The 26,293-nt window shown below is 39.6% G+C and overlaps 1 protein-coding gene across 1 annotated transcript; it reads left to right on the forward strand.

Moving 5' to 3' along the window:
* Window positions 1–1,222: 1,222 nt before the first annotated feature.
* Window positions 1,223–24,670, forward strand: ccdc71 (coiled-coil domain containing 71). The gene is made up of 2 exons (XM_040004510.1): window positions 1,223–1,447; window positions 20,811–24,670. Exon 2 carries the CDS (start codon window positions 20,821–20,823, stop codon window positions 21,892–21,894), a length of 1,074 nt encoding a protein of 357 aa, XP_039860444.1. The 5' UTR covers window positions 1,223–1,447; window positions 20,811–20,820; the 3' UTR covers window positions 21,895–24,670.
* Window positions 24,671–26,293: the final 1,623 nt, after the last annotated feature.

Below are 26,293 nucleotides of genomic sequence, written 5' to 3' on the forward strand. Positions count from 1 at the left end.
AGTCCGTCACTTCCATTGAAACTATGACTGTTCAACGAATTTTTGCCAATTGTTTGGCGAATATACATTTTTCTCAAAGGGATAGACAGTTACTGGGCGATACTGACCATCAAACTCCAGACCACTCTCAACCAGTCTGTGAATACCCATTTTTCACTCATGGTAGCTGTTTCCAGCTGCTCGCAGACCAGTTTCCAGGGGTGTGTGAGTGTGGTGTTATTCACTAATCCCTATGTCATCACCATTATTGTAACACGTTCAACATGGCAGACAAGCTAACATTGCATGGTTGCATGTAATGTTAGCTGTGTCTGGAAAATCTAAATATGACTGTAAATCGTTTTGCAACCACAGATGTCGCCATCTGGTGGCCTTCAGATAGAGTGTAAGTTAAGGAGGTTCTGGAAGCTATGTCCATGTTTTATATGTTTTATAGTGTTTATGGTTGCCACTACATCGATAAACTTGCTTATATATATATATATATATATATATATATATATATATATATATATATATATATATATATATAAATTCCCCTGCGAGTGGTCTATCCTCTCGGGTCCTGTACGAGAGGCCTGGGAGCTTGAGGGTCCTGCGCAGTATCTTAGCTGTTCCTAGGACTGCGCTCTTCTGGACAGAGATCTCCGACGTTGTTCCTGGGATCTGCTGGAGCCACTTGCCTAGTTTGGGAGTCACCACACCTAGTGCTCCGATTACCACGGGGACCACTATTACCTTCACCCTCCACATTTTCTCGAGCTCTTCTCTAAGCCCTTGGTATTTTTCGGGCTTCTCGTGTTCCTTTTTCCTGATGTTGCTGTCATTCGGAACTGCTACATCTATCACTACCACCGTCTTCTTCTGTTTGTCTACCAGCACTATGTCCGGTTGGTTTGCCACCATTTTGTCTGTCTGTGTATATATATATATATATGTGTGTGTGTGTATGTACACATATATCTAGCGAGAGAGAGAGATAGAGATATATAGATATATTCTTTTTATTTATTTTTTATTTTTTGTTAAAATAAAGTAAAATACATTTAGTAGCAGCTTTACTGTTAAACGCCATGCTTGCCCAGAGATTTGTTAGCTACAAAGACAAAAATGGCAATAAGCCCCGCCTACCCGTGACATCAGAGCACAATCAATACTTTGGATTTTGGAGGGGGGTAGTGTGCGTTCCAGTTAATTGTTGCACTGTGAAATACACTTTTTTTCTGAGTTTTGTTCAGTTAAACCCGGGATTATTTCCCAGCCGTTTATGCCCGTTCCCCACCCCCACCCCTCGGCGGGGTTAACAGAGCCCGCCCTTCTCTCCCCAGCAGCCTCCGCCTCTCTTCCCTGGTCTGTCATCCACACCGCTGTTGTTGCAGCCATTTTACCGTGGAGCGTCGGCAGGCACAGCGACCACCGGAGGATGCCGAGGGAGCACCGTTAAAAGGTAATTCCGCTTTTTTCACGAGCTCTTTAAATTCAATGGGTAATCTTTACATTTCTGACCGTGCAAATGCGTCGGCTAGTGTCTGACGAGTGGAGGCCCAGCCGGCAGGAGGGAGCTCAGGGAGCCTCAACAACTCGTAGCTGCTCAAAGAGAAGAAAGATCGTTGGGAGAATGTTTGGCGAGCGAAGCTTTCTGCTGCCACTTCACATATCCGTGCGAAAAATGGCGACGTCTCCTATCAGACTGCTGAAAGTTGTAATATAAGCTTACATGCGTTGGCTTCGTTTGATCCAAGTTTAAGCGCGCTGTAAAAGCAATGTTTTTGTATAAATTGGACTGACTCACGTTGGCGCATTCGGCAAGGGGGCGCACGAGAGCAGCGCGAAGAAGGGGGTGCTCGAGAGCTTATTTACCCGTCGATATTTCCGTTTAATCATTAACTGGCTAGCCTGTTTTTAAATGTGTTCTGTCACTTTTTGCTTAATAGGAACAACATTTTTGAGCTTCTTTATTCATTCTAATTAATTAAACATGACTTTAAGTCCATTAGTGTACTGTTGAAAATAAGGTGAGGCTAGCTGAACTTTTGTTTGGGGCAAGTCACGCCCATCACCCAGCAATAAGTTTGGAGCGTTGTCAGTTTCATATTGCTAGCATTCATTTATAGTTTCTTGTAGTCATTTTCCTTTTTAGGCTTACAAAAGTGTGTTCATGCCAAACAGAAAGTAACTTAAGCTTCATGTTACATCTACTGTTTGTAAAAACCTTAAGATATTTGTTTCGAGCAGCTGGTGGGAGGTGAAGTAGGACTCCTGCTAGGTGGAATCAAGTTGCAGAGCAATGACACAAGTTTGTACACAAATGTTCAGTTTAACTTCTTTGTTGTTGGGTTTTTTTTGTGCTCATTAAATCTACGCCTTAAGTACATCATAACCACAAAGCTCTCAGAAATCCTACGTTGTAACCTGACATCCATCTACACATTACATTGCCCCAACCCGCAACTATTATGATTGGTCTTCTCAGTACTGTTGATTCCTCATTTGTTCTTCTGGTGATTTTATGTCACCGTTTTTAGATTTTTATTTTATTTCTTCAGTAAAAGAATACAAATGTCTGCCTCGACAGAAAGGCTCTGATAGTAGCGAATTCTTGAAGGCTGGTTGCCAAAACTAGCTAAAATGTTTGCAGGGGAATGTTGAAAGTGGAAAAACTTGAGCAGTGAATATAAATATATTTTCTTTAGAAAAATATTAAAACCTGACCACAGCAAAGAGTGGGCCTTAGGCAATTAAATAATAAGTTACTTAGTCCGGGTTAGGTATTTAAAAACATCTTGGTGAGTGTTAGGATTAAAACTACTCTGAATTAGGATGTTGTGGTTTGGGTTAAAATACTGTTGTCACTACTTGGTGTTGGGAGCTTTTTTTTTTTTTTTTTTTTTTTTTTTTTAAATTATATAAATATTTTTAAATAGAGGTGAGATTTCAAGGAAAAATACAGTTCAGTTTTTACTGGGAATTGTTTGACAGTTGTGTTAGGTTGGTATCATGCTAGCTTTACAGACTGAAGTTTGGATTGGACTTGGCGATCGTGGCTCAAGAGTTGGGAGTTCGCCTTGTAATCGGAAGGTTGCCGGTTCAAGCCCCGGCTTGGACAGTCTCGGTCGTTGTGTCCTTGGGCAAGACACTTCACCCATTGCCTACTGGTGGTGGTCAGAGGGCCCGGTGGCGCCAGTGTCCGGCAGCCTCGCCTCTGTCAGTGCGCCCCAGGGTGGCTGTGGCTACAATGTAGCTTGCCATCACCAGTGTGTGAATGGGTGGATGACTGGATATGTAAAGCGCTTTGGGGTCCTTAGGGACTAGTAAAGCGCTATATAAATACAGGCCATTTACCATAGCTTTTGTTTTTTGAAGGAGTTCCACACAACGCTAGCTGTGTGGTCACTTCAACACACACGGCACTTGAACGAGCCCTTTTCCACTGACTCGGGTCAGCTTCACATGACTCAACTTGGTTTTTAGTGTTTTCCTTTAGGACGTACTATCTGGTACATGGTACTTTTGTAATACCTACTCTGCTGGGATTCCAAATGATCTGAGGTAATCCAAAAGTCAGTAGACTGACGATTTGGTACATGGTGGCAGCACGTGAGCCATGAGCGTGACTGCGTTACAAAAATCAAAAGCATTATTTTGCAAACCTGGCAGTGAGGGGACTGACTACACAACAAAACAAAACAAAAACTGTGCTCACTGTCTGACAAAAAGCCATACAACTAGCAGCAGCATTGCCTCGATGTCCTTTATTGCTGTACTGTTCATGTCGCATAAAATTGACGTTGCAGGACTTTAGGTTGCATGTATAATGACCTCACAAGCATAATTACAGGGTTCGTACGGGTGCTTGAAATCCTCAAACGCTTGAATTTTAATGTTGTCTTTTCAAGGTTTGAAAAGTGCTTGAATTTCAGATGTGGTGATTAAAAGTGCTTGAAAGTGTAACTGTATTTCATTCACCACAAATAACTATCTGAATAGTTTTCTTATCAGATAGAGAACTAAAATGAGTCGCAAAATGTAAAAGCAACATTTCTCCGCCTGGGCTGCCTTGCGTCAGTTTCAATGTGTGACCTCGGCCAGTTGGTGATGAGTGCGCTAACATACCTGTAGGTCGCTGTTTTAATGAGTGTTTGATGGAAAACGACAATGGCGGAGTTTGTGCTCTCTAGTCGCATGATAGGTGAGTCCTAGTAAATAATTTTCCAGTACGTGTACGTTACACATACTATTTTTTTTTTTTAAATTATGATTATTATTTTGCTAGCTATCAAACTCGCTGGAGAAATGATTGAAATGCACTGAGTGATGCAGTATGGCAGCGCTATTATGAAATATGCTGTGAACTTAGCTAACATTACTTAGCAGTAATATGAGTTAATTTACTCAAGTGAAAGCTTTAAACATTAGCCCGATACATAACTAGTAGGGGTGCAACGATATTCGTATCGATATTGAACCGTTCGATACAGTGCTTTCGGTTCGGTACGCATATGTATCGAACAATACAACATTTGTAATTTATTTTATCAACTTTCCTTCTGACGATGCTGTCTGTGTTGAGCGCTCAGTGAATCTGCGTTCGACTACTCGCCTAGGCTGCACTGTTGAGCGCAGATCCACTGAGCGCTCAACACAGACAGCATCGTCAGAAGGAAGAGCGCAGGGCAAGCTAGCAAGACAGAAGTTAAGCTCTCCTTGCAACATGGACCTCCCCCACCCTCATTCAGATCTGGCGTTTGGAATTATTTTGGTTTTCATGTGAGGTATGACCCTGAAGGTAAGCGAGTGATGGACTAAAGTAAAACAGTATGTTGGATGTGCCACGCAATGCTCAATTACATGGGTGGGAACTAGTGTGTTAGCGCAGTTAGCTCGTTAACGTGTTGGCCGTCTAGCCCCATGCACGGGGCGATCGGCGGTAGCTCGTTAACGGAGATTTGCCGTGTTGTGGCGTTAAGGTCATTTCAACGAGATTAACCTGAAAGCACTAGTGGGAACACAACGAATATGACTGCACATGCTCGAGAATATACTCTGGTGTCCCGTTATATTTTAGATAGCAAGGAGTTTATTAAACTTCACCGAAACAATCTGCAAATTTCATTAAAATGTAATAAACTATCATCATGTCTTTATTTTTAGTTAGCACATACCTTAAACACTTAAAGCTTTAAGCTAATGATAGTTATATAAGAGCAGATGCACGCTGGTGCAATAAGCTGTACATTTTACATCCAATGGATGCATGATCTGATTAGTCGACTAATCGCCAAAATAATCGGTGACTAGTCGACTATCAAAATAATCGTTTGTGGCAGCCCTAATTGTCACACATCCCTGAGTGCATCTTGAGTTACAGCTGGTGTATAGGTGACTTACAATGCAAGGCATATAAGCTAATTTGAATTCACTAAGACTCAAGATTTCTTGTTACAGGACTATGGGATTATAGTTCTCTGGCTTTTCTGTGTTGTGCAACCTGGATAAATATCTTTTAACAAACAGAGTCTAGTGATGTTGAAAAAAAAAAAAAAAAAACTAGTAAAGGATTAATAGTTCTTTCACCTTTTGATGTTTAAGCAAAATTTCTACCACTTGTTATTTGATGGATCTATAAAATATTTAGGTGCTTTCCAAAACCTTTCATGTTAGTGAGCTGCACAGAGTTTAAAATTTTGTCTGGAAATATTTGGACAGAGACAATTGCCATAATTCTGCTGTATTACCAAGCATTGAGTTGTCTTCTTTGTAATTATACTTCTTCTACTTACCCTAACTGTTCTCAGTTTCTTATTTTGTTTTGTTTTAGGTTTTTTGTTTTAAGGCATACTGTGTCCGGTTGCTTCAATAATTGGTAGTGACCCATGCCATTGTGTGCTTCAGATCATGAGCCAATAGTTTGAATCTTGTAGTGAGTCTTATGCATTTTCTCCAAAGGTCCTCCATTCATAACAGACTTGGATGACGGCCTGATTCGTGCAGTCTCCTCTGAACAGTTGATGTAGAGATGTGTCTGCTGCTAGAACTCTGTGTGGCACTTATCTGTGCTCTAATCTTAGGTGCTGTTAACTTCGGATTTCTGAGGCTGGTGACTTAGATTATTTTTATCCTCAGCAGCAGAGGTGACTCGTCGTTAATAAATGCTAAAAAGAGACCAAGAAAGGGGTGTTGATGTGTCAGGCAGGAGGTGTTCAGTGATCTTGCCTGGAAAAAACATGTATTTCAGTTCAAGTCAACCCCATAATAATATTATTATTATTATTATTGGAGGGTTTTTTTGGTTTTCGTTCCCCTGAAATTCTGAGAATGGGTTAGGGTCCTCCATCCTAATGTACAAAAGGCTTGAAATTCAAATTTCAAAATCGGAGGACTCATCAAAAGGCTGAGTTCACAACAAATCTTCAGTCAGAGTATCTTTTATCATTCCTCTCAATTCAAACAAATTGTATTTATATGGTGCTAAATAACCACAGCAGTTGCCTCAGCGTAGGGCTGTGCGATATGACCAAAATCTCATATCCCGATATAAGAATTCTATCGTCCCGATAACGAAATAAATCACAAAAATGTAACATTTTCTGTAAATTCTGTGACTCTCGGGCAGCTCGTCTTGTGTAAAGTGTTTCCAGCTGCGCGTCATGTAGCTGGAGTAGAGTGTTTTAAACGATGCATGAAACTATACATTTTTAGACATAAGTTGTAATAGCCGCTGTTTTCTTTGTGAGTATTTATTACACGGCGTGCTGTGGGGAAAAGCCTGTTCTAACGTTTGAGTCTAAGGTTTATTTTTTAGCACCTGGCGGCTCTTTTTTATTTCTCATCCGTAAATAATCTGCTCTTTCACGTGATTTAGTTTATTTTGAAAAGTCTCAACAGGCTCTTGAGCTTTATTGTGAAAGGTTTATGTGGAACATAAACAACCGGATACGCGATGGTGTTACCGTCGTTGTTGCTAACCACAACGCATAAAAACAGGTGCTTGTCCGTCTGTAGTGTGGTTATATAAAATATAAGAGAAAGAGAGAACTTTAAGAAATTAATATAGCCACTACAGTGACCATCAAAACGATGAAAAAATATTGCCGTAAACAGTTTATTTTGCGACACCACGAAACAAACGATAGCGTAAAATGAAACTATGGACGTTTTTATATCGTCATCCGATATATATCGTTATATCGAACAGCCCTAGCTCAGCGTTCTCTATATTGTAAGGTAGAGACCATAAAAGGGTCTTCAGTTGCAGTACTGCTGTAATGTCTACTGTGTGTGAGTGAGAGAGGGTACTTTTCACCAAATCTATCTATTCCTGATCGTTAATGTCCTCTTGAGCACTTCGCCCAGGCTGAGCTACCTGAGGCTTTGTGGTAGCTTATGTCACCATGTTCAGACTCATGCTCCTTCAAAAGTGCAACAAACTCTCTGGGGTTCAGTGCCATGGCTTTGATGAAGCTAACTGTTTTAGTTAGTTAATTAAAATGTTCTTGAGATAACTTTAGCACCGACTTGCAGAACACCTCCCACTTATAATGCAAAAATACCAGTTTCAGTTCCGGGTTCATTTCAGCCTTATTATTTTTTGATACGCTTAAAAAGTCTGACATTTTGTCCTATCAGATTTTGACAGCAATCACTTTTAACACCTGCTACTTTGTCCCATTTTTGTTGTTTTGTTCCCTGGATGTGTAAAGGTTGCTTAAACGTACTTGTTGCTTTTGCAGCTTTGCTAGCAAAGGTTTAGATATCTGTTCCAACTCTGCTTAAGTCAAGTTCTTGTATTTCATGGGGTAATCCGGTTGTTCTAGCTTTCTCAGCTTTCCAAACAAGCTGTACTAACTTAATCATGAGTCAGATTTTGTTGTTTGTTTTGTTTTCACCAAATTAAACCATTCAGGTGTGGAAAAACATCTTTATCACCTCCTAGGCAGTACCAAGCAGAATGATTGACAGCAGATAAGTGTTGAGTGATGTCTTAAGTTCTTACAGCACAGAAGAAAAATCTGCGTACTTTAAATCTACTGCTGCTACAGTATTGTTTAAATAATACTCATAATTTTGGTATGCAGCATGAACTTGGATGCGATCTGTCAAGTCAAGTTGGCTTTATTGTCACTGGCTGCTTTGTCTTTGAGTGTCTTCTCTGGCGCATCAAATGAAGCACTTCTTGTTCACTGGTTAACTGGCCAATCCCGGACGTTTGTATCGGCCTGCTTAGCTTTACTGCTCTATAACCACACAGCTGCATTGGCTGCTTGCAGCTGCATTTTCACTCTGAATGAAACCTGCAAGTGAAACAGCATCAACCAAATAAGCAACCAGTCCTTTCATTTGGTAGTAGTCTGTGTTCTAGTAATCTCACCGTCTACTAAAGCACATCCAGGGTGTGCTTAGATCGTGTATTAGATTCCTCTTCTTCCTTTTTTTTTTTTTTTTTTTTTTTTGTGTGTGTTGTGTGTGGGGTTTTCCTTTTTTTTTTTTTTTTTTTTTATTTTTTTTAATTTATTTATTTATTTATTTATTTATTTATTTTTGTGAGTTGGGCTTGGTTATATATTTAGGGTATATTTTGTCTCCGATGTAACTTTGATTTGGAAACTGATTTGGAAAATGCTTTGAAATATCAAGCTCTGCTCTATAACTTAACATCTTAATCTTTAAGTTCACTGTTCACTATTTTTCCACAAGAGATAACTGTTGGAATTGGTTTAAATACTAGTATTGGAGCAAAACATACGGGGGGGGCACAATTTTGGTATTTTGAAGACAAAGAAAGCGCATCAAATGTCTGTCACAATACTGTTTGAAACTTGGTGGCTTTCCATTCAAGTTAATTGTCTTTTTACTCTGCCAAAAATGAAACCTAAAGCCAGTAGTGGTTAAATATGAAAATGTCTGTTTAGCATTTGGGGGGGGGCAGGCATTCTAGGTTAAAAAGACAAAGGGTTTTGTGTATGTGCGGCAGTGTTTGAGATCACTACCTCTGCCCCTGCCACGCATCATGTGATCATTAAAACGTCAGCTGAACACTCAAATCGTCTAGGTCCTCAGAGAAACAAAGTAAGTTTCAGGGGACTTGCAGCCAACTGAAGCATTTCAAGTCAATCGCTCTGGTGTAGAACCATTGAGATAGAACTGGAGAAAGTTACATAATACCCGAGTTTAAAGGCATTTTAGCACTTTTAGTAATGCACCCTGCAGTTTAAAAAAGAATGTGTTTTTTGTTTTTTTTATGTTTTGCTTTTTTTGTCACCAAATTTAAGAGTTTCTCATGTAGTTAAAAACTTAAGTCATTGCAGTTGGTTGATGACCTTTGCTACATGTTGTTACTGTTTACTGTCTCTATAGAGATCGACAGACCACGTGACTTTCGCGCGTTGCATTGTAGGTACGAGTGGCAGGAAAATCAAAACACTGCATCAAGCGCTAGCATTTCCAGCACTGGTAACCATTAATTCTGCAGTTTTAATCCATACTTGCATTTTATTTGCCCCAGAAACAGTTATGTACAAAACGAAGGAGAACACGGCAGGTCCGTACAAAGACTTGACGAAAAGGCAAAAAAAAAAAAGGCAAGAGGAAAAAATCAAAGGAGTGAAACAGTTAGACCCATACGAGCATACAGAGTGGACTAAAGACGTGTGCTGCCCAACTTTCATCACGCACATATTTATAATTATATGATCCCGAGTGTGAGTGCATACACTAACAAAATGTCTAGTAACTTCAGATCCCTGCAACAAGCCCAGGTCCAGTTTACTTTGGTGATTCACAGCTGTTGTTAAAAATTTTTTCCCTTTGCGTTGGCCTGTACAGGAGATAATCTATTTGTCGTTTCAGGTTGTGGTATTACACAACATTTTCAGGTCCAATAGAAATAAAATAAGTGTTTCATAACTCATTCAATTTATTGTCTTTATTTATAACTGCCATTATTGTTTCATTCTATTATAGAATCTTACAAGAAAGAAGCAAAATTGTATTCCATCATGCTTTATTAGCTGCTTTGTTGAAAAACAAATCAACATTGCAAATAAAATAATAAAATAAATAACCATATCAAAATAACATACTTAAACAGTTATTCATCACTTGATCAGTACAACACTTGGGCACATATATGCGCGACTTTTCGTGGCTGTTTTGATGTCGTTCTCTCTCTTAACCGATCAAATCTCGCTGTGGTAGCAGCTTTAAACTCGGTATGACCCAGGTTGATAGAGGGCACCCAGTCTGGATCGCGTTCCAGCATTTTGTAGGCTGGTTTTCCTACAAAACACAAACATTAGCCTGCAAAGCCACAGTTAACAAAGCAGCATAGTGCAACCAATTCAAATCAATATAAGACTTATTTGTAACCTACATCAACAATTATGTTATGATAAATTACGTAATAACTACAACAAAAGACTTAACTTTGTGGAAATGCTTGGAGCAGACTAACATGTGAGCTGGAGTGTGCTGGAACGTTATATTTGGTCTTCGACCATCCTTCGGCTCTTTGTTACTTCGGAAACAAGGCTTGAACAGTTTTTCTTCCACGACAGACTCTGATTTAAAAAAAAAAACAAAAAAACAAAAAAGAAAAAAAAAAAACAACTCTCTCTTCACCCGTCGGCTTCCCGTGGCTGTCATGCGACCGGCTATTGCGGTTAATAATACAACAGCTTCTTGCCATTCTTTGTTTCTTTTTTTTTATCGCTGTGTGACTGTTTTCTTGTGAAAGCCTGCATGCGCTAGTACCACTTGCCACTCGTACCTACAATCCTTTGTGGTTTTGACGTCACATTTTCGATCTCTATAGGGTATTGTGGTGGGGGTGGGGTAATGCATGAAAATAAAACATTAATGTGGACCCCCAAAAGCTACTTAGTTTTTAATATTACGCTTTCTGGGTCACAAAATAAACTTTAAACATATTTTCATGCGAGAATGTAGCTGTGTAAACTTCAAATATCTGCTCAATTTATCAAGACACCACATATTTGCAAAAGTGCTGTGACGTTTTCGGAGACGTCTGTTACCCCACTAGCTCGATAGCTGACCGGGAGGTCAAGGCTCACTAAAGCCAGCAAGAACAGCGAACTCCGAGCACATCGTTTTCAAACCCCCCCCCAAAAAAATCGTTTACTACTCAGGTTAAACATGTTATATAAGTCACTTAGATAACTTAAAAATGTTATTGTTTGGCTTTTTTTTTTTCAGTGTTTTATTTGTTCCTGAGTAAATCGGTTTGCCTGAGATTAAAGTTAGTTTTCACACAGCTGAATAAACGTCAAACAGAAAACTGATTAAACAGAAGTGTGAAATAGTAGAGAATTTACTCCAGTGTACTGTTATATTGTAGGGAGCAAAGAGCAGATGGCTGAGTTTATTAAACCCCACTGAAACCATCTGCAGATTTCATTAAAAGTTTAATAAACTATAATCTTGTCTTTAGGGATGTAGGAAAATATCGATACAACGAAATATCGCGATATTTCGCGCAATGATACTGAATCGATATTTAAAATCACTGTTATCGATTTTTTTTAATTGAAAAATGACATGCATTTACTGTTTATTTCTTTTGTATGTTGGAATTCAAACTCCGGCCACTGGTTTGCAGTTTACCGCCTTTACTATGACGTAAAAACGAGGTCTCGCGATAACTGTAGAAGCGTCTAGTTTGCCAAAAGAACGAAGTAGAACAGTCAGTGGACGTGTGTGATACTAGCTAACTGATGACTGAAGAGGAGAGGATACAGCCGGCCCCCGCAGCTTTCAAAGCTGATGTGTGGACTTATTTTGGATTTAGGACAAAAGAAGGCAGTAAAGACTATGACAAGAGCTATGCAGTCTGTAAAATCTGCACCGCCAGAGTCAAATATTCCGGTAACACAACAAATTTACGAACACACGTGTCTAGACACCATAGCGACGTAGCGTCAAATGCTAATTTTAAAACGAAACGAGGTGATCCCTCTCAACGGACAATTGAAGAAGTTAACTTTTCGAAACTACCAGCAACTTCAACTCGTGCAACAAAAATAACGCAGTCAGTACTTTTATTTGCAAAGACATGCGCCTTCTGAGTGTTGTGGAGAATAAAGGATTTCGTAATATGATTAAAACGCTGGAGCCCCGTTACACCGTTCCTTCTCGACAACACATCACGGACATCGCTCTGCCAAAGTTGTACCAAGAAGTCAAAGCGACAGTGCTGGACTCTCTCAACTCGGCTGAGACAGTTGCTCTGACATGCGACGCTTGGACTTCGAGAGCCACTGAATCGTACGTAACTGTTACAGCACATCACATAACGGACCAGTGGAACCTTCAGTCTCATGTACTACAAACCCGAGCCATGCATGACAGTCACACAGGTGAGCACATTGCAGCGTTACTAACTGACGCTGTGGCTGAATGGGGATTGAACGCAAAGGACCTTGTTGTTGTTGTTGTTGTTGTTGTTGTTGTTACCGATAATGCACCAAACATGGCTCTCGCGGCTAGACTTGCCTCAGCTATCCAAAGTAGCAAGGAGTTTCCTATGCATTCCTGGAACAAGTGTCTCTGCAGAGAGAGTTTTCTCCTCTGCAGGAGACATAGTAAATGCACAGAGAAGTGTCCTGAGAGCTGACCATGTCGATCAGCTTGTATTCCTGCACAAAAATCTGGAAATTGAAAAATAAACACTGAGAAAACACTACACATGTAAAATCTCTGATATGAGAATGTTTGACATTTTGGTTGAGTCTCATAAGCACTTATTTAGATGAGTAAATTCCTTTTTTCAGGTTGTACTAAAAGTGTTCCATTGATGGACACTGCAGAGCTGTACTTTATTTTATTAACACTTAATTGTAATAGCACTTTACATTTTTTGTTAATGTTTACTTGGATGGATTCTTCAAGCAATTTCATTTTTGATTTATATTTGTTTATGTTAAGGTCACATAAAAAGTACTTTGTTTTGATGCTCCATAGAGCAGTTTTTGGATAAGTATTTTACAATCATAGTACTTAGAAAGACTTCAGTGTTACATGTTTACTTTTTTCATGTTTAAAAAATACTTGATATTTCAGTAAAGTAGTCTTTGTTTGTTTATTTGACATGACTTCTAATAAGGCAGATGTTAATTTCTCCATTCATTTTGAACTTAGAGTGTTTTTGTTTCAGATGTTTCATGTCAAGCATTAAACAGTTTGGACTGTTTACTTGAGTTTTCCTAATTAAATTTAGTCCTACTAAACACAAATATCGTCTGGCTTTTAGTATTGCAATATATCGTATCGTCTACCCTGTATTATGATACATATTGTATCGCCAGATTCTTGCCAATACACACCCCTACTTGTCTTTATTTTTAGTTAGCACATACCTTAAAGACTTAATGGTAATGATAAACAGGTAATGACACCCAGGTAATGATAGTTATATAAGAGCAGATGTATGCTGGTGCAATAAGCTGTACATTTTACATCCAATGGATGCAAGTTGACTAATAGCAAAAATAATCAGTGACTAGTCAGCTGTCAAAATAATAGTTTGTGGCAGCCCTACTGTTCAGTATAAGTAAGAGAAAGTTTTACTAGCTCGTTGAGCTGGAAGGGGGTCTAGAAGAACACCTGAAGAAGATTTTAGATTTTTGCAGCCCATAACGTTACATAAATGCGGTTACGTGTTACTTCAGAAATCTTGTTTTAATTTTTTGGGTTTCACATACTCAACCACAACTGACATCTTTTATTTATTATAGTGTTGGTGAATAAGATTCTTTTTGCTCCATATCATTCCTCACTGGGTGGCACCACAATTTTTCTATTCTGTATACAGGAAAAACATTGATGTTGTCATCAGTGCAATGAATTCTGTAATAAGTATGACAATAAGGGTTTTTCCTGGCTCAGGATGGCCCTTTGGTTAGTGACTGTGCACATCAGACTATTAAGCATGCTTAAACATGCCCTGTGGTGCATTTTTTGACAAATCTTTTGCATTGTGTCCATCATCAGCGACTACACACAAGTACTACATGATAAATTACAGTGATATGCTTCATCCTTGGCAAAGCTAAAGGAAATACTCATTGTCAATATTATATTGCAGTCCAGGGTGAAAATAAATTATACAACTGTACTTAAAATCACTGCAAAGATGCTCAGAACTGCCAAAAAAAGGCCGGAATCACCAATGAAAGGCTCAGAAAATGAGACTAAGAACCCACGCTGAAAATTTAAAAAAATCTTTGCAGATGTATAAAATTTAGCAAAAACAGAAATACTGTATTTTCAATTGCCAGTGTTTTTTTGCACCTAATAAGTGTTATTAGTAACCTTTTAGAAAGTGTTGTTAGCATGCAACAGTTTGCATATCAAAGTACAGATAAGTTTAAGCAAAACTGAAGCTGATGTTAAGGTGAGGTTGATAAACACAGTTGGCAATTTGGTAGGACTTGTTTCAGTGAAACAAGGTCTCATGTGTTTAACCTAGATGAGTAACTACCATGTAGCAAGCAGTGGCAAGTCAGAGCTGTAGAGCTGACTATTAAAGAAAGAAAATGGGCTGGTGTTTGATTCAGCATGCAGCAGTCATTATTCCAGTAGCCTTGTTAGACCACAGTTTGCAGTACCAAAACACATAAAATTGCTCTCAAGCTGATGGTAAATCACACATTTCTGGAATGTGGGTATAAATTTAGTCACTTGGAAGCCAATGGTTACAGAGGCTGACAGCCTTTAGCTGTGTTCTTTAAGGTTTTAATTACTAGGTGCCGATAAAAGCGACATAATTTGTGTTACTTCCACTGTACACCTACAAAAGAAGCCCAAACAGTATTTTGAATTATCGTGATAATTATTTTGAATTTTAAATCCTATTCTTCTATTTTATCTACCTAACAAAGAAAGAAGGACAAAAGACAAATTGTAGAAGAGAATTGGAGATGAATATTAACTAATTAAAAAATGGAGAGTCACAGGACAGCCAGTAGCCTAGGTTTTGCAGTGTCATTGGGGGAGAATTCAGAGTTACCTGAACCAGTGCTAACTACATGCTTTATGGAAAGGGGAAGTTTTAAGCCTAATGTCTTCATGCTTGCTCAATCATCCAGGTAAGGATATATATATATATATATAAAACAAAAAGTTGAATCTGTTCATCTGGATGTAGTGTTTTCAGTGGAGAAGCATTTCGTCTCTCATCCAAGTAACTTCTTCATTCTAGTAACTTGACTGAAGACAAAGGGACTCCCACTGAAAGAAGTGCTCTCTTGGGGTGATATGATACTATGAGGACTTTAAGATAAGATGGGACCTGATTATTCAAGACCTTGGATGAGTTAAGAAGGATTTCTTGATTCTATCATGGATTTAACAGGGAGCCAATAAAGAGACGTCGGTATCGGAGAAATATGATCGCTTGATGGTCCCTCTCAGTACTCTTACTGCTGGCCAAGGTAATACCATCCAGAATAAGAATCGGACACAAACATTTTTGGCCAAGAATAATGACTTAAGTTTTTTGTGAATTTAAAAAAATAACTTGCATTAAAAATTTATAAGTCATCCAGGTTTTTATGTTATAACAACATACTGGGAGTTTAACTAATTGTTGTGTGTCGTCTGGGTTCATGGATGGATAAAGCTGCAAGTCGTCTGCATAGTAATAAAATATATGCCATGCCTTCTGATAACACTGCCAAAGGGAAGTGTTACGTCGATCCCGGTGAAGACCAGTGTGGAATTTAATTAGCCTTATGCATTTTAAAAAAGGAGGAAAAAAAAAAAAAAAGACTTATTCGAGATCATTAGATCAATATCATTCAAAACAGTGAAGTACCTTTAAATACCTACAGCACAGAGTGGAGTCCACTCTGAGGCTATGAGATCATTTAAGCTTCACTATGGTGAGATCTACTGCCAGCTTGAAGGCCTGTGGTATGCACTGGATTAATATAAAGAGGTTGAGCATACGTAAGCTTGAAGCATTAATTAATAGTAGGACGTCTTTGAGCAGTCTCAAAGGAATGGGGTCTAAAAGGCACGTCAATTGTTTGGAGGAAGTAATTGCTGAAGTAACTACTGAAGTTAACTCAAAGAGAAACCTACAGTTGTCATATTTTTCCAGTGATGAATAGTAAGACTTTTGCAGTGTAGTAGCAGTTCAGGGTTGAAATGGCACATTAGCATGAGAGAGCAGATGTTTCTCTGCTAGACAAATGTACTGCGCTGTTGAGAGCTGTTGCATGAAGAAAGAATGATTTCCTGTCTTAGTGGCAGCGGGAAGTGAAACCACTTTCTTTAACACTTCAAGCACTCACTCTTCATTAAACAAGTGTTCAATTTTATTTATATAAAATTATATCAAATCATGTTTTTTAATCCTGTATCATAATTTTTGGTTGAAATTATTAAATTACACCACCTCAGATGATAAACACATTTAAAGTTCTCAGTTTAAGGAGCCAGGTGGAAACTATTACAGTGGGGCAAAAAAGTATTTAGTCAGCCACCGATTGTGCAAGTTCCCCCACTTAAAATGATGACAGAGGTCAGTAATTTGCACCAGAGGTACACTTCAACTGTGAGAGACAGAATGTGAAAAAAAAATTCCATGAATTCACATGGTAGGATTTGTAAAGAATTTATTCGTAAATTAGGGTGGAAAATAAGTATTTGGTCACCTCAAACAAGGAAAATCTCTGGCTCTCACAGACCTGTAACGTCTTCTGTGAGAAGCTTTTCTGTCCCCCACTCGTTACCTGTATGAATGGCACCTGTTTGAACTCATCATCTGTATAAAAGACACCTGTCCACAGCCTCAAACAGTCAGACTCCAAACTCCGCCATGGCCAAGACCAAAGAGCTTTCGAAGGACACCAGGAAAAGTATTGTAGACCTGCACCAGACTGGGAAGAGTGAATCTACAATAGGCAAGCAGCTTGGTGTGAAAAAATCAACTGTGGGAGCAATCATCAGAAAATGGAAGACATACAAGACCACTGATAATCTCCCTCGATCTGGGGCCCCACGCAAGATCTCATCCCGTGGGGTCAAAATGATCATGAGAACGGTGAGCAAAGATCCCAGAACCACACGGGGGGACCTGGTGAATGACCTGCAGAGAGCTGGGACCAAAGTAACAAAGGTCACCATCAGTAACACACTACAACGGCAGGGAATCAAATCCCGCAGTGCCAGACGTGTTCCGCTGCTGAAGCCAGTGCATGTCCAGGCCCGTCTGAAGTTTGCCAGAGAGCACATGGATGATACAGCAGAGGATTGGGAGAATGTCATGTGGTTAGATGAAACCAAAGTAGAACTTTTTGGTATAAACTCAACTCGTCGTGTTTGGAGGAAGAAGAATACTGAGTTGCATCCCAAGAACACCATACCTACTGTGAAGCATGGGGGTGGAAACATCATGCTATGGGGCTGTTTTTCTGCCAAGGGGACAGGACGACTGATCCGTGTTAAGGACAGAATGAATGGGGCCATGTATCGTGAGATTTTGAGCCAAAACCTCCTTCCATCAGTGAGAACTTTGAAGATGAAACGAGGCTGGGTCTTCCAACATGACAATGATCCAAAACACACCGCCCGGGCAACAAAGGAGTGGCTCCGTAAGAAGCATTTGAAAGTCCTGGAGTGGCCTAGCCAGTCTCCAGACCTCAACCCCATAGAAAATCTGTGGCGGGAGTTGAAAGTCCGTGTTGCTCGGTGACAGCCCCAAAACATCACTGCTCTCAAGAAGATCTGCATGGAGGAATGGGCCAAAATACCAGCTACTGTGTGTGCAAACCTGGTAAAGACCTATAGTAAACGTTTGACCTCTGTTATTGCCAACAAAGGTTATATTACAAAGTATTGAGTTGTATTTTTGTTATTGACCAAATACTTACTTTCCACCCTGATTTACGAATAAATTCTTTACAAATCCTACCATGTGGATTCATGGTTTTGTTTTTTTTGCTTTTTTTCACATTCTGCCTCTCACAGTTGAAGTGTACCTCTGGTGCAAATTACTGTCCTCTGTCATCATTTTAGGTGGGGGAACTTGCACAATCGGTGGCTGACTAAATACTTTTTTTCCCCACTGTACATGGCATGACCCATATACACCATTTGGTCTGATTGCTATAGAATAGCAGTGTCTAGTTCTTTTCAGAAAACACAATGTACAAGTATAGCAGTATTTCTACAAACTGGGTGTGTTCACAGAAATATGTTTCTGACTTTTTGCTATGTAGTGCTGCAGATAAATTGTTTGGCCATTTCACATCTTGAAATATTGTAAACCTTTATTCATATTAGAGATGGACCGATCCGATATTACGTATCGGTATCGGTCCGATACTGACCTAAATTACTGGATCGGATATCGGAGAAAAATAAAAAATGTAATCCGATCCATTAAATATCACGAAAGCACCTCACAAAACTTGCAACACGCCGTAACTCACCTCAGAACGTTAGCACGTCGGAGCAGTATGCATCACGTGATAGAGCGGCTGTGGCACGCAGGACCTGTCGGTGGTCTGGATAGCATGTGGAGCTTCGCTAGCAACCCGGCATTTCATCTCCGACAAAGTTATCCCGAGAGAAGTAAAGCAAGTGTGTAAGTCCATCTCTGAATGTTTGTAAAGCATTCCTGCGTTAAGCTTAACAAGCGACTGCCTCTCCTGCTGCTACTTCAATCATGAAACTGCTTAACGATCAGCTGATCGGCTTTTCTGTCGCGAGTCCGTGTCTCTAGTTTGCTTTTGGCCCACTTTGCACCAGAAAGAGGAAACCAGCGGCTGAACAACAGCAGCACGTTTAAGCTTGATCAGCTGTTGTTAGAATGTATTTAATATTACTTTCTACACCAGGATCTTTTTCTACGTAGCTGACGCTGGTAACTGTGCAGGGGCGGATCTAGCAAAGTTTAGCCAGGGGGGCCGATAGGGCATTAACAGGGAAAAGGGGGCACAAAGACATACTTTTCTTTCTTATTCTCATTTAAAATGTCTAGCTTTTAATAAATAATTATCTGACACCCAAAGTTTTAATTTGATGTAAAATGAATAGAAGTCAATTACTGTATATAGTAACTATTAAGTCTAATATATATACCCTAGTAAGCTATAGTACTTTTTCCTTTGGGAAGGTACCATCTGTGCAGTCTGCAATTTTGTTGAAGAAAGATGTTGAATCTATTTAATATTTCTTGAAAAATAATAGATTTCTGTGCATTTTTTTTCACACTGCATCAAATTAAGGTTGATTACGTCGAGTAAGCATCATGAGGTGGAGCGTGAGGGGTGGTTCCCTATTTTTTTTTAATTTTTTTTATTTTTGTTGTTGCTGGGAGTTGGAACCCTATTAGTTAGGTTGCTTAATATTTATGCTAAGTACTCTTTAAAATACCAGAATAGGGAGGATGGTGTAGGTTTAAGTTTATTAGATAGTTCAGCAATACTGATCAATGAAATATTTTTTTTTGCATACAGGTATAACAGAATAGCTTTAGTGTAGTTGTTGTTTTAAACTTGAGTATGAACTTATACAAAATGCAGCAAGATATTTAAAAAACAGTTTTGTTGATTAAAAAACACTATATCGGATTCATATCGGTATCGGCAGATATCCAAATTTATGATATCGGTATCGGACATAAAAAAGTGGTATCGTGCCATCTCTAATTCATATTAGTGTTTTGTTTTGTTTTGTTTTTGTCTGTCTTTATGCCCTGGTTTCCAAAATGCATAATGAGGCTTGATCTGAAGAGGTATAAAGGTGGTAAGGTGGCTCTGAAGGTTGATATTGTCTAATAACGAGCCAGCTCTCAATATTTGCTGTTCCAGCTGTATAGGGATGTCTGATTACACTGCTTCTGTCAGTAAACTGACTTCTCCCTCAAGCATTAATCTGCCTATTAAAAGTCTCCAGCCCATGTGTTCGCAGCTGCAGCAGTACATACTGATGTTAACATTTTATGTTCAGGCGCCTCTTATCAAAACATCTCACTGTGAGCTCAGCTGCAGGAGTCCGAAGGTCACAGCATCCAGGCCCAGGAGATAGCACAATGGTAGATGACTTCCCATGCATGGACAGTACAGAATCTCGCTCCTCAAAATCAGGCAAATGCTGCAAAACTGATCAGACAGCATATGATCAGTTTTGCAAATGATGAATGAAGTCAAAATTATTTAACAAACCAAATTTGGCATTGTCCAAACTAACTGACCTAATTGTATTTACACAGACTTGGATTATTAATTCAGTGGTACTAGAAGTTCCCAAATTTCTTTAAACTCTTTTGCTGTCAGTGATAATGTTTATATGTAGCATCAACCTCTCACAATAAAATGGAGATGTCGAGATGTTGAAGATCTAAAATGTAGTGTGTGAATGCGAGAGTGAATGAATAGTGGCATTGTAAAGCGCTTTGGGTGCCTTGAAAAGCGCTATATAAAATCCAATCCATTATTGTATAAATATTTATTTTAAAGCCTGACATTGCTTTATATTTAAATTACATGATGGCTAAACCTTCAATCTTTTAATGGTGCCAGTAATAAGTTTTACAGACCATTTATAGGGATTTAATGTAATTGTAATGGAAACACAGAGACAAGAGCATAATTTTAATTTTGGCAGTATTGCGCAGAGAAAAGAGAGCTCTACATGTTTGATGGGCAAGTTAACGTATATTTTCTGGTCAAAAATGATGTGGAGTAGGACTTGAAGCATTGATCTGTCTGTATCGGTTATAATTCTTGAATCATTGTTTTCTGCAATTTGTTTTGATCAAATGTGGTAATTTTTTCTCCTGACAGAATTCAAGTCATGGCTTATGAGGCACAATGTTCCACGGTCGGCCGGCCATTGGTGTTTGCTAATGAAGAGCGGAGGGCTGTTCATTCCTGGTCCCGGATCTCATCAGCAGGACATAATGTCCTCCTAGATGCTTTGAAGATTCTCAGCCCAATGTCCCGTGACCTTTCAAGCACTGAGGAGCTTGTCACCTTCCTGCAGGAGCTAAGTGAGGAGGGTCACAAGCCCACCGTGCTTCGCAGCAAGGATGTGTATGACTACCGGTCGTGCACAAGCCAACCCCTGACTGAGGACATGCTGAGACCACCAAACAGGAATGTCAAACCCACAGCTAAGAGGCGGAGGAGAAGGCCTCTGACCAAGAAGAGGGAAGTTCACCCATCCTGGAACACCTCTGAGAGGAGCAACCCCAGGATTCAAGGCATTCGCCCTCCAGAACCATTGGTGGACCATCGCATTATCGTTTGTAGCAGGACACCCAGTCGGATTGTGGCAAATTCAAATGTGGACATGCAGCCGTGCCTCAGACTGACCAGTATTGAAGGTTTATCTGGCTTCCACACAGCCAGACTCCAAATCCACACTACTCCACACTCATCCTCTGAGGTGGCCTCTAGTGGCTTTTTACAGCAACAGTACCCGCCAGCGATTTCAGGAATACCTTCTCAGCCTTCTCAGAACGGTGGCGGGGCACCCACCAAAGCTGTGGCCTTGTTCAGCCAGAAGACTCTGTCCTGCCCTATCCGACTAGATGGTGCTCTAATTGGAGACTCTGCACCGGTTTTGTATGCTAATGGTCGGGCATTCCCACAGACTGACACAGAGCTGACCAGCAACGGCTGGAGGAGCAATGGTCTCCATAGAGACGTTCATGGCCCCAAGGATCTGAACAACCCAACCCGGCAGAGAAATAGTTGGAAGGACAAGAAAAGTTTTAGAGGGAAAGTGATAAAGGTAGATGACTCTCGGTCTGTGGAAGAGGCCTGCAGAAAAGCGCAGAAGATTCTACAGGTCAACCTTTCCCCAGTGATTCAGATCCAACCTCTCAACCATGTGCTGAGAGGCTTCAGATACCAGAACAAGTGACAATTCCTGTTTCTTTTTGCAGATTTTAGTGTTTTACAGTAGCCTCCACCGGGAGGTATCCGGTGTTGAAGATTGACAAGATGTTGGTCTGTTTGTGGAACTGCTGGTTCCTGATGGAGACATCTGGGATTTAAAGGCATTTGAAGTTAGGTGGTATTTTCCTAGCAGGCTGGGAAATGACTATTGGCCAAATGCTGGTACATTTTCACTGTTGATGTTTGTTTATGCTACGCAACACTTCAACCAAACATCCTTCTTTGCTTTGAGTTGTTTGGGACATAAGTGAGCTTGTACCAGAATCAGCACCTTTAACGGTGTAGAGTATTTAAACTCATTTGAAGTAGAGCGCCATTTTTTATTAAAATTTTTTTTTTTTTTATAAAGGTTGTTTCGTCTTTCTTTTTTGTTTCCAACTTGCTATGTCACTCTGCAACACCACTGGAAAGAAGGAAAAAAAGTGAAGCTAGTGCTGGGACAACCACCGCTGTTTAATTTCTATAAATAAACTAAATTAAAGGAGGGGAATTGTGTCTTCCTTCTGTGAAGTTTTTGTTTCTGCTGGAAATCAGGAAGGTGTTCTGTGCATGAGTACAGCATTGAACCAAACATTTAAAACTAGAGACCATCACAAAGTGTTCCTTAGGTTTAGAGAATCAGTAAACAAAAATAAAATGACCATTAAATAATCTTTGTCTTAAAATGACAAAATATGAATTGGTTGAAGAAAATGAGTATGGAAGAGTTCTCAGGTCTTGTTATCAGTCTTTTTGAAGGTACCGGTTATGGTGATATCCAGCTTCAAAGTTTATTCTAACTTTGCATGGTTCACAGTTCAAAATAATAAAAATAATTGAGTTATTTATTACACTGAGCATTTGTGCACTATCTGAAACCATCCAGTTTACCTAGATGGTTTGTAAGCCATCTTTCTTCTGATTGGCTGCCCTTCACATAGTTGGCAAAACTATTACCCACTTACATCTAACTTACTGTGATAACAGCCAAAGCTGGGTTGGAGATGGCCTTATAAGGACATCCTCTCTCACTTACATCACACAAAGCCAAGAGTAGAGTCATCTTGGTGCACTGGGATTAAATAAAGGGATTTTTTTTTTTTTTTTTTTTTTTTTTTTAATGTTTGATCAGGTTAAATTGATCATGTAATGGTGTAAACCTATTATAGCAAATGAGAAAAAGCATAATAATTCCACACAGATTTCTGATAGGAGGGGAAAAAAAAAATTCAAGCTTAAATCTCAATATTTTCTCATGTTTTCTAAATTTAAAACCCAGGTTATACAACTTGATTTATAATTTTTAATTAATAATTTCATTTCCTCTACTTCATAGTGCGTGGCTCTGGTTTATACCCATGAGTTAAAACTATTTCACATGAGGGGGAAAAAAAGAAAAAATATCCAATGCATGTACTCAGGATCAGCTGCTGCTCCAGTTTCCTGTTTTCCAGTACCTAACAGGCAGAAAACAGAGAGGAGTCCTGATGGAACACATTTGTTTGACTGAGTTGGAGACATTTGTGGTGGAATCTGTTTACTTGAGTGGCAGGGCAGTTTGTTTCCTGTCCAGTGTTACAGCAAGTTTGATCTACTACCAGAACTCATGTTCTGTATTTTGTTGAGCTGAATTTGCCCAATTAATGGTTTTTTTTTTTTTTTTTTTTTTTTTTTTTTAAAACTTCCCAGCTTTGATTTGAGTGATGTCGCCCACCTTCTGACTAAACAAAATGCACTTTGACAGTGTGCCAGTGCTTTACTGTCACCTGTTCCTGACACGGAAGTCTTTAATGTTCTTTTCCGCTGCTTCATTTAGAAGATATCTGAAAATCTGATTTCTTTTAACTCCACACTGGTTTCCTCTACAGGTGCTAATCTTCCAAAGGTGGTGCTGAACAAAACGATTAGCGCAACATAGTTTCTCGTCTTCTTAGTCAACTTGATGCATTTAAGAGAAGGAACTTCCTGTTGAGGGACTGATAGTTCGTCTGCCGGTTGGGATGAGCACGCCAAACCGCCTTTTGTGCTTTCCAAAGGGTTTCTACTGTGAGTAAGTAAGGAATCTGTTTTCATGTTAGTTGTGACAAACATCTGTATTTCCCTCCAGAAATCCACATTCCACTAGACAAATATTGTTGCGTGCCAACTTAAAAAAAAAAAAAACAACAACAAAAAAAACAAAAATCAGTTTGATATACATAAAAGATCTTAAAGTCAGTCTCCATAGATTTTTCTGAAGCTTTTAGTGAACGCAAAACCATTAAATGAAGCTCTAAATCCAGAAAATGTAACTTAAATTCCACTGTCTGCCTGTACAATCCCAAGAAAATAGACAAATTTAATCTCCAGCCCAGTAAATAATGCCTGTCTTTGGATTTCCAAAACACTGATGTTCAAATGCTGTTTTCTTATGTGGGATCTGTAGCAGAAAGAACACATTAAATTTGATGATTGATCTAGAAATATGTAATTTAAGTTACAAAGTAAGATTGAGGAATTGGAAACATCCCCACGTTGTTTGAACTGAGACCACATCTGCTGTTTGGCGTCTGTCTTTGCAGATGACCCACATCTGTCCTGGTGAACTTTTTGTTCTGGGAGTCTCAGTTTTGTTGTACCCCCTCGCAATTGGTCTGTCTTGCTCATGCCCTTTTCTAGATCTGCTTTCTGTTAGTCTTGTTTGTGCAACACTTGTATAATATTGTATTTCCTACATGAACTTTGAAAAATGTTTTTGTTCAATAAAACTGATATGAAATGTATCTGTAGTCTCTTTTATCCACCTGTAGGTCCACTAACGCAGGTACACTATGATCAGACATTTCCTGTATATTTATCTAGTAACCCTAACTCAAATCTTGTGGTGTTAAAACATCTTGCTGTGAGGGGGGGGGGAGTGATAGCTCATTCTCCTGCTTCACTTTTCCTTCATTCATAATCAAGACCTCCAAATAATCAGAACTCGTCATCTGGGGAAGCAGCGCCTCCCTGATCTCAAGTGGGCTCTTCACCTTTTCTGGCCAATAATAATGGCCTTGAATTGGAGGTGCCAATTTTCTTTCCCACTGCTTGAAATTCTGCCTCAAACTTGTTGTCACCACCTGAAGCCAACAGAAACAGATCATTGCAAAAAGCAAACACAACACCATGAGGCCACCAAAGGAAAAAAAAAATTCTGCAATCTGGCTACATCTGGAAAATTTCCATAAATATTCTGAGCAGAACTGGTGACAAAGGACAACCATGGTGGAGTAAAACACCCACCGGAAATGGGTCAGTCATTAATGGCAATATGGACCAAGCTCTGAGTGTACAGGGACCAAAATGGCCCACAACCCTATACTCCTAAAAACCCCTACAGGATCCCCGCAGGGACATACTTGATTGGCCAACTTTTTAATGCAATTGGGGTTACTGAAATAGAACAATGTTGACAATAATTGTGATATTTAAAAGTGTAACATTTCCTTATACTTTGAGTTATATTAATTTACCAAAAACAAGAGTTCACATTAAACCATTTAAAATTATATTTATTGATGGTACTGGAATTAATAACTTGGATATTTATTGAATATTTGATTCTATAACAGCCATAAATGTAATACTTAATTCCTGCTACTACTAATTGGCTTGAGGAAAGACAAAACAACACTTACCAGGGTCAGCAGGGGAGCTGGCTCCAGGGAGGGGGTACTTTGCTCCCCAATCCTTCCCTCCCCATCCCCAACTGCCTCCCTTTTCCTGCACCATTACACCACCACACATGCAGGGCCTTGAGGTACAGGTGTGTCACTGAGGTGCAGGGGAGGCATTCCTCCTCTGTCTCCTTTTGGCCACCTGTGCCTCAATTTTATTCTACAACCCAGACACCCACATTACTTAGACTCTCATAACGGATACATATAGGGTCTTGGGGTGAGCATACTAAATGGCGTCCAGAGGACGGTCTGTTTATTCAACCTCATCTCTGGTGCTGGTGACCACCTCTTAATTTTAAATACATGTAGAAATTGAGGGTTCTTGGGAGGGGCCATGCTGACACTGCTGTTATAGGGCTGTTTTGGTTGACACATCTCTACAATGTTGTGTGGAGATCAGGGGCGGTACCTCTGGACTGGTAGACCGGGGTGGTGATTCCCATCTTTAATAAAAGGGGCCGGAGGGTGTGTTCCAACTATAGGGGGATCACACTCCTCAGCCTCCCTGGGAAAGTCTATACCAGGGTGCTGGAAAGGAGTGTCCGTCTGTTAGTCGAACCTCGGATACAGGAGGAACAATGCGGTTTTTGTCTTGGTTCTGGAACACTGGACCAGCTCTTTATCTTCTCAAGGATACTTGAGGGTGCATGGAAGTTTGCCCAACCAGTCTATATGTGTTTTGTG

The sequence above is a fragment of the Simochromis diagramma genome, unplaced genomic scaffold (assembly GCF_900408965.1).
Source record: "Simochromis diagramma unplaced genomic scaffold, fSimDia1.1 OVJJ01000320.1, whole genome shotgun sequence".
NCBI classification, from domain to species: Eukaryota; Metazoa; Chordata; class Actinopteri; order Cichliformes; family Cichlidae; genus Simochromis; species Simochromis diagramma.

Coding starts and splice junctions, on each gene's coding strand:
- ccdc71 (XM_040004510.1), top strand. CDS start 20,821: ATGGCTTATGAGGCACAATGTTCCACGGTCGGCCGGCCATTGGTGTTT.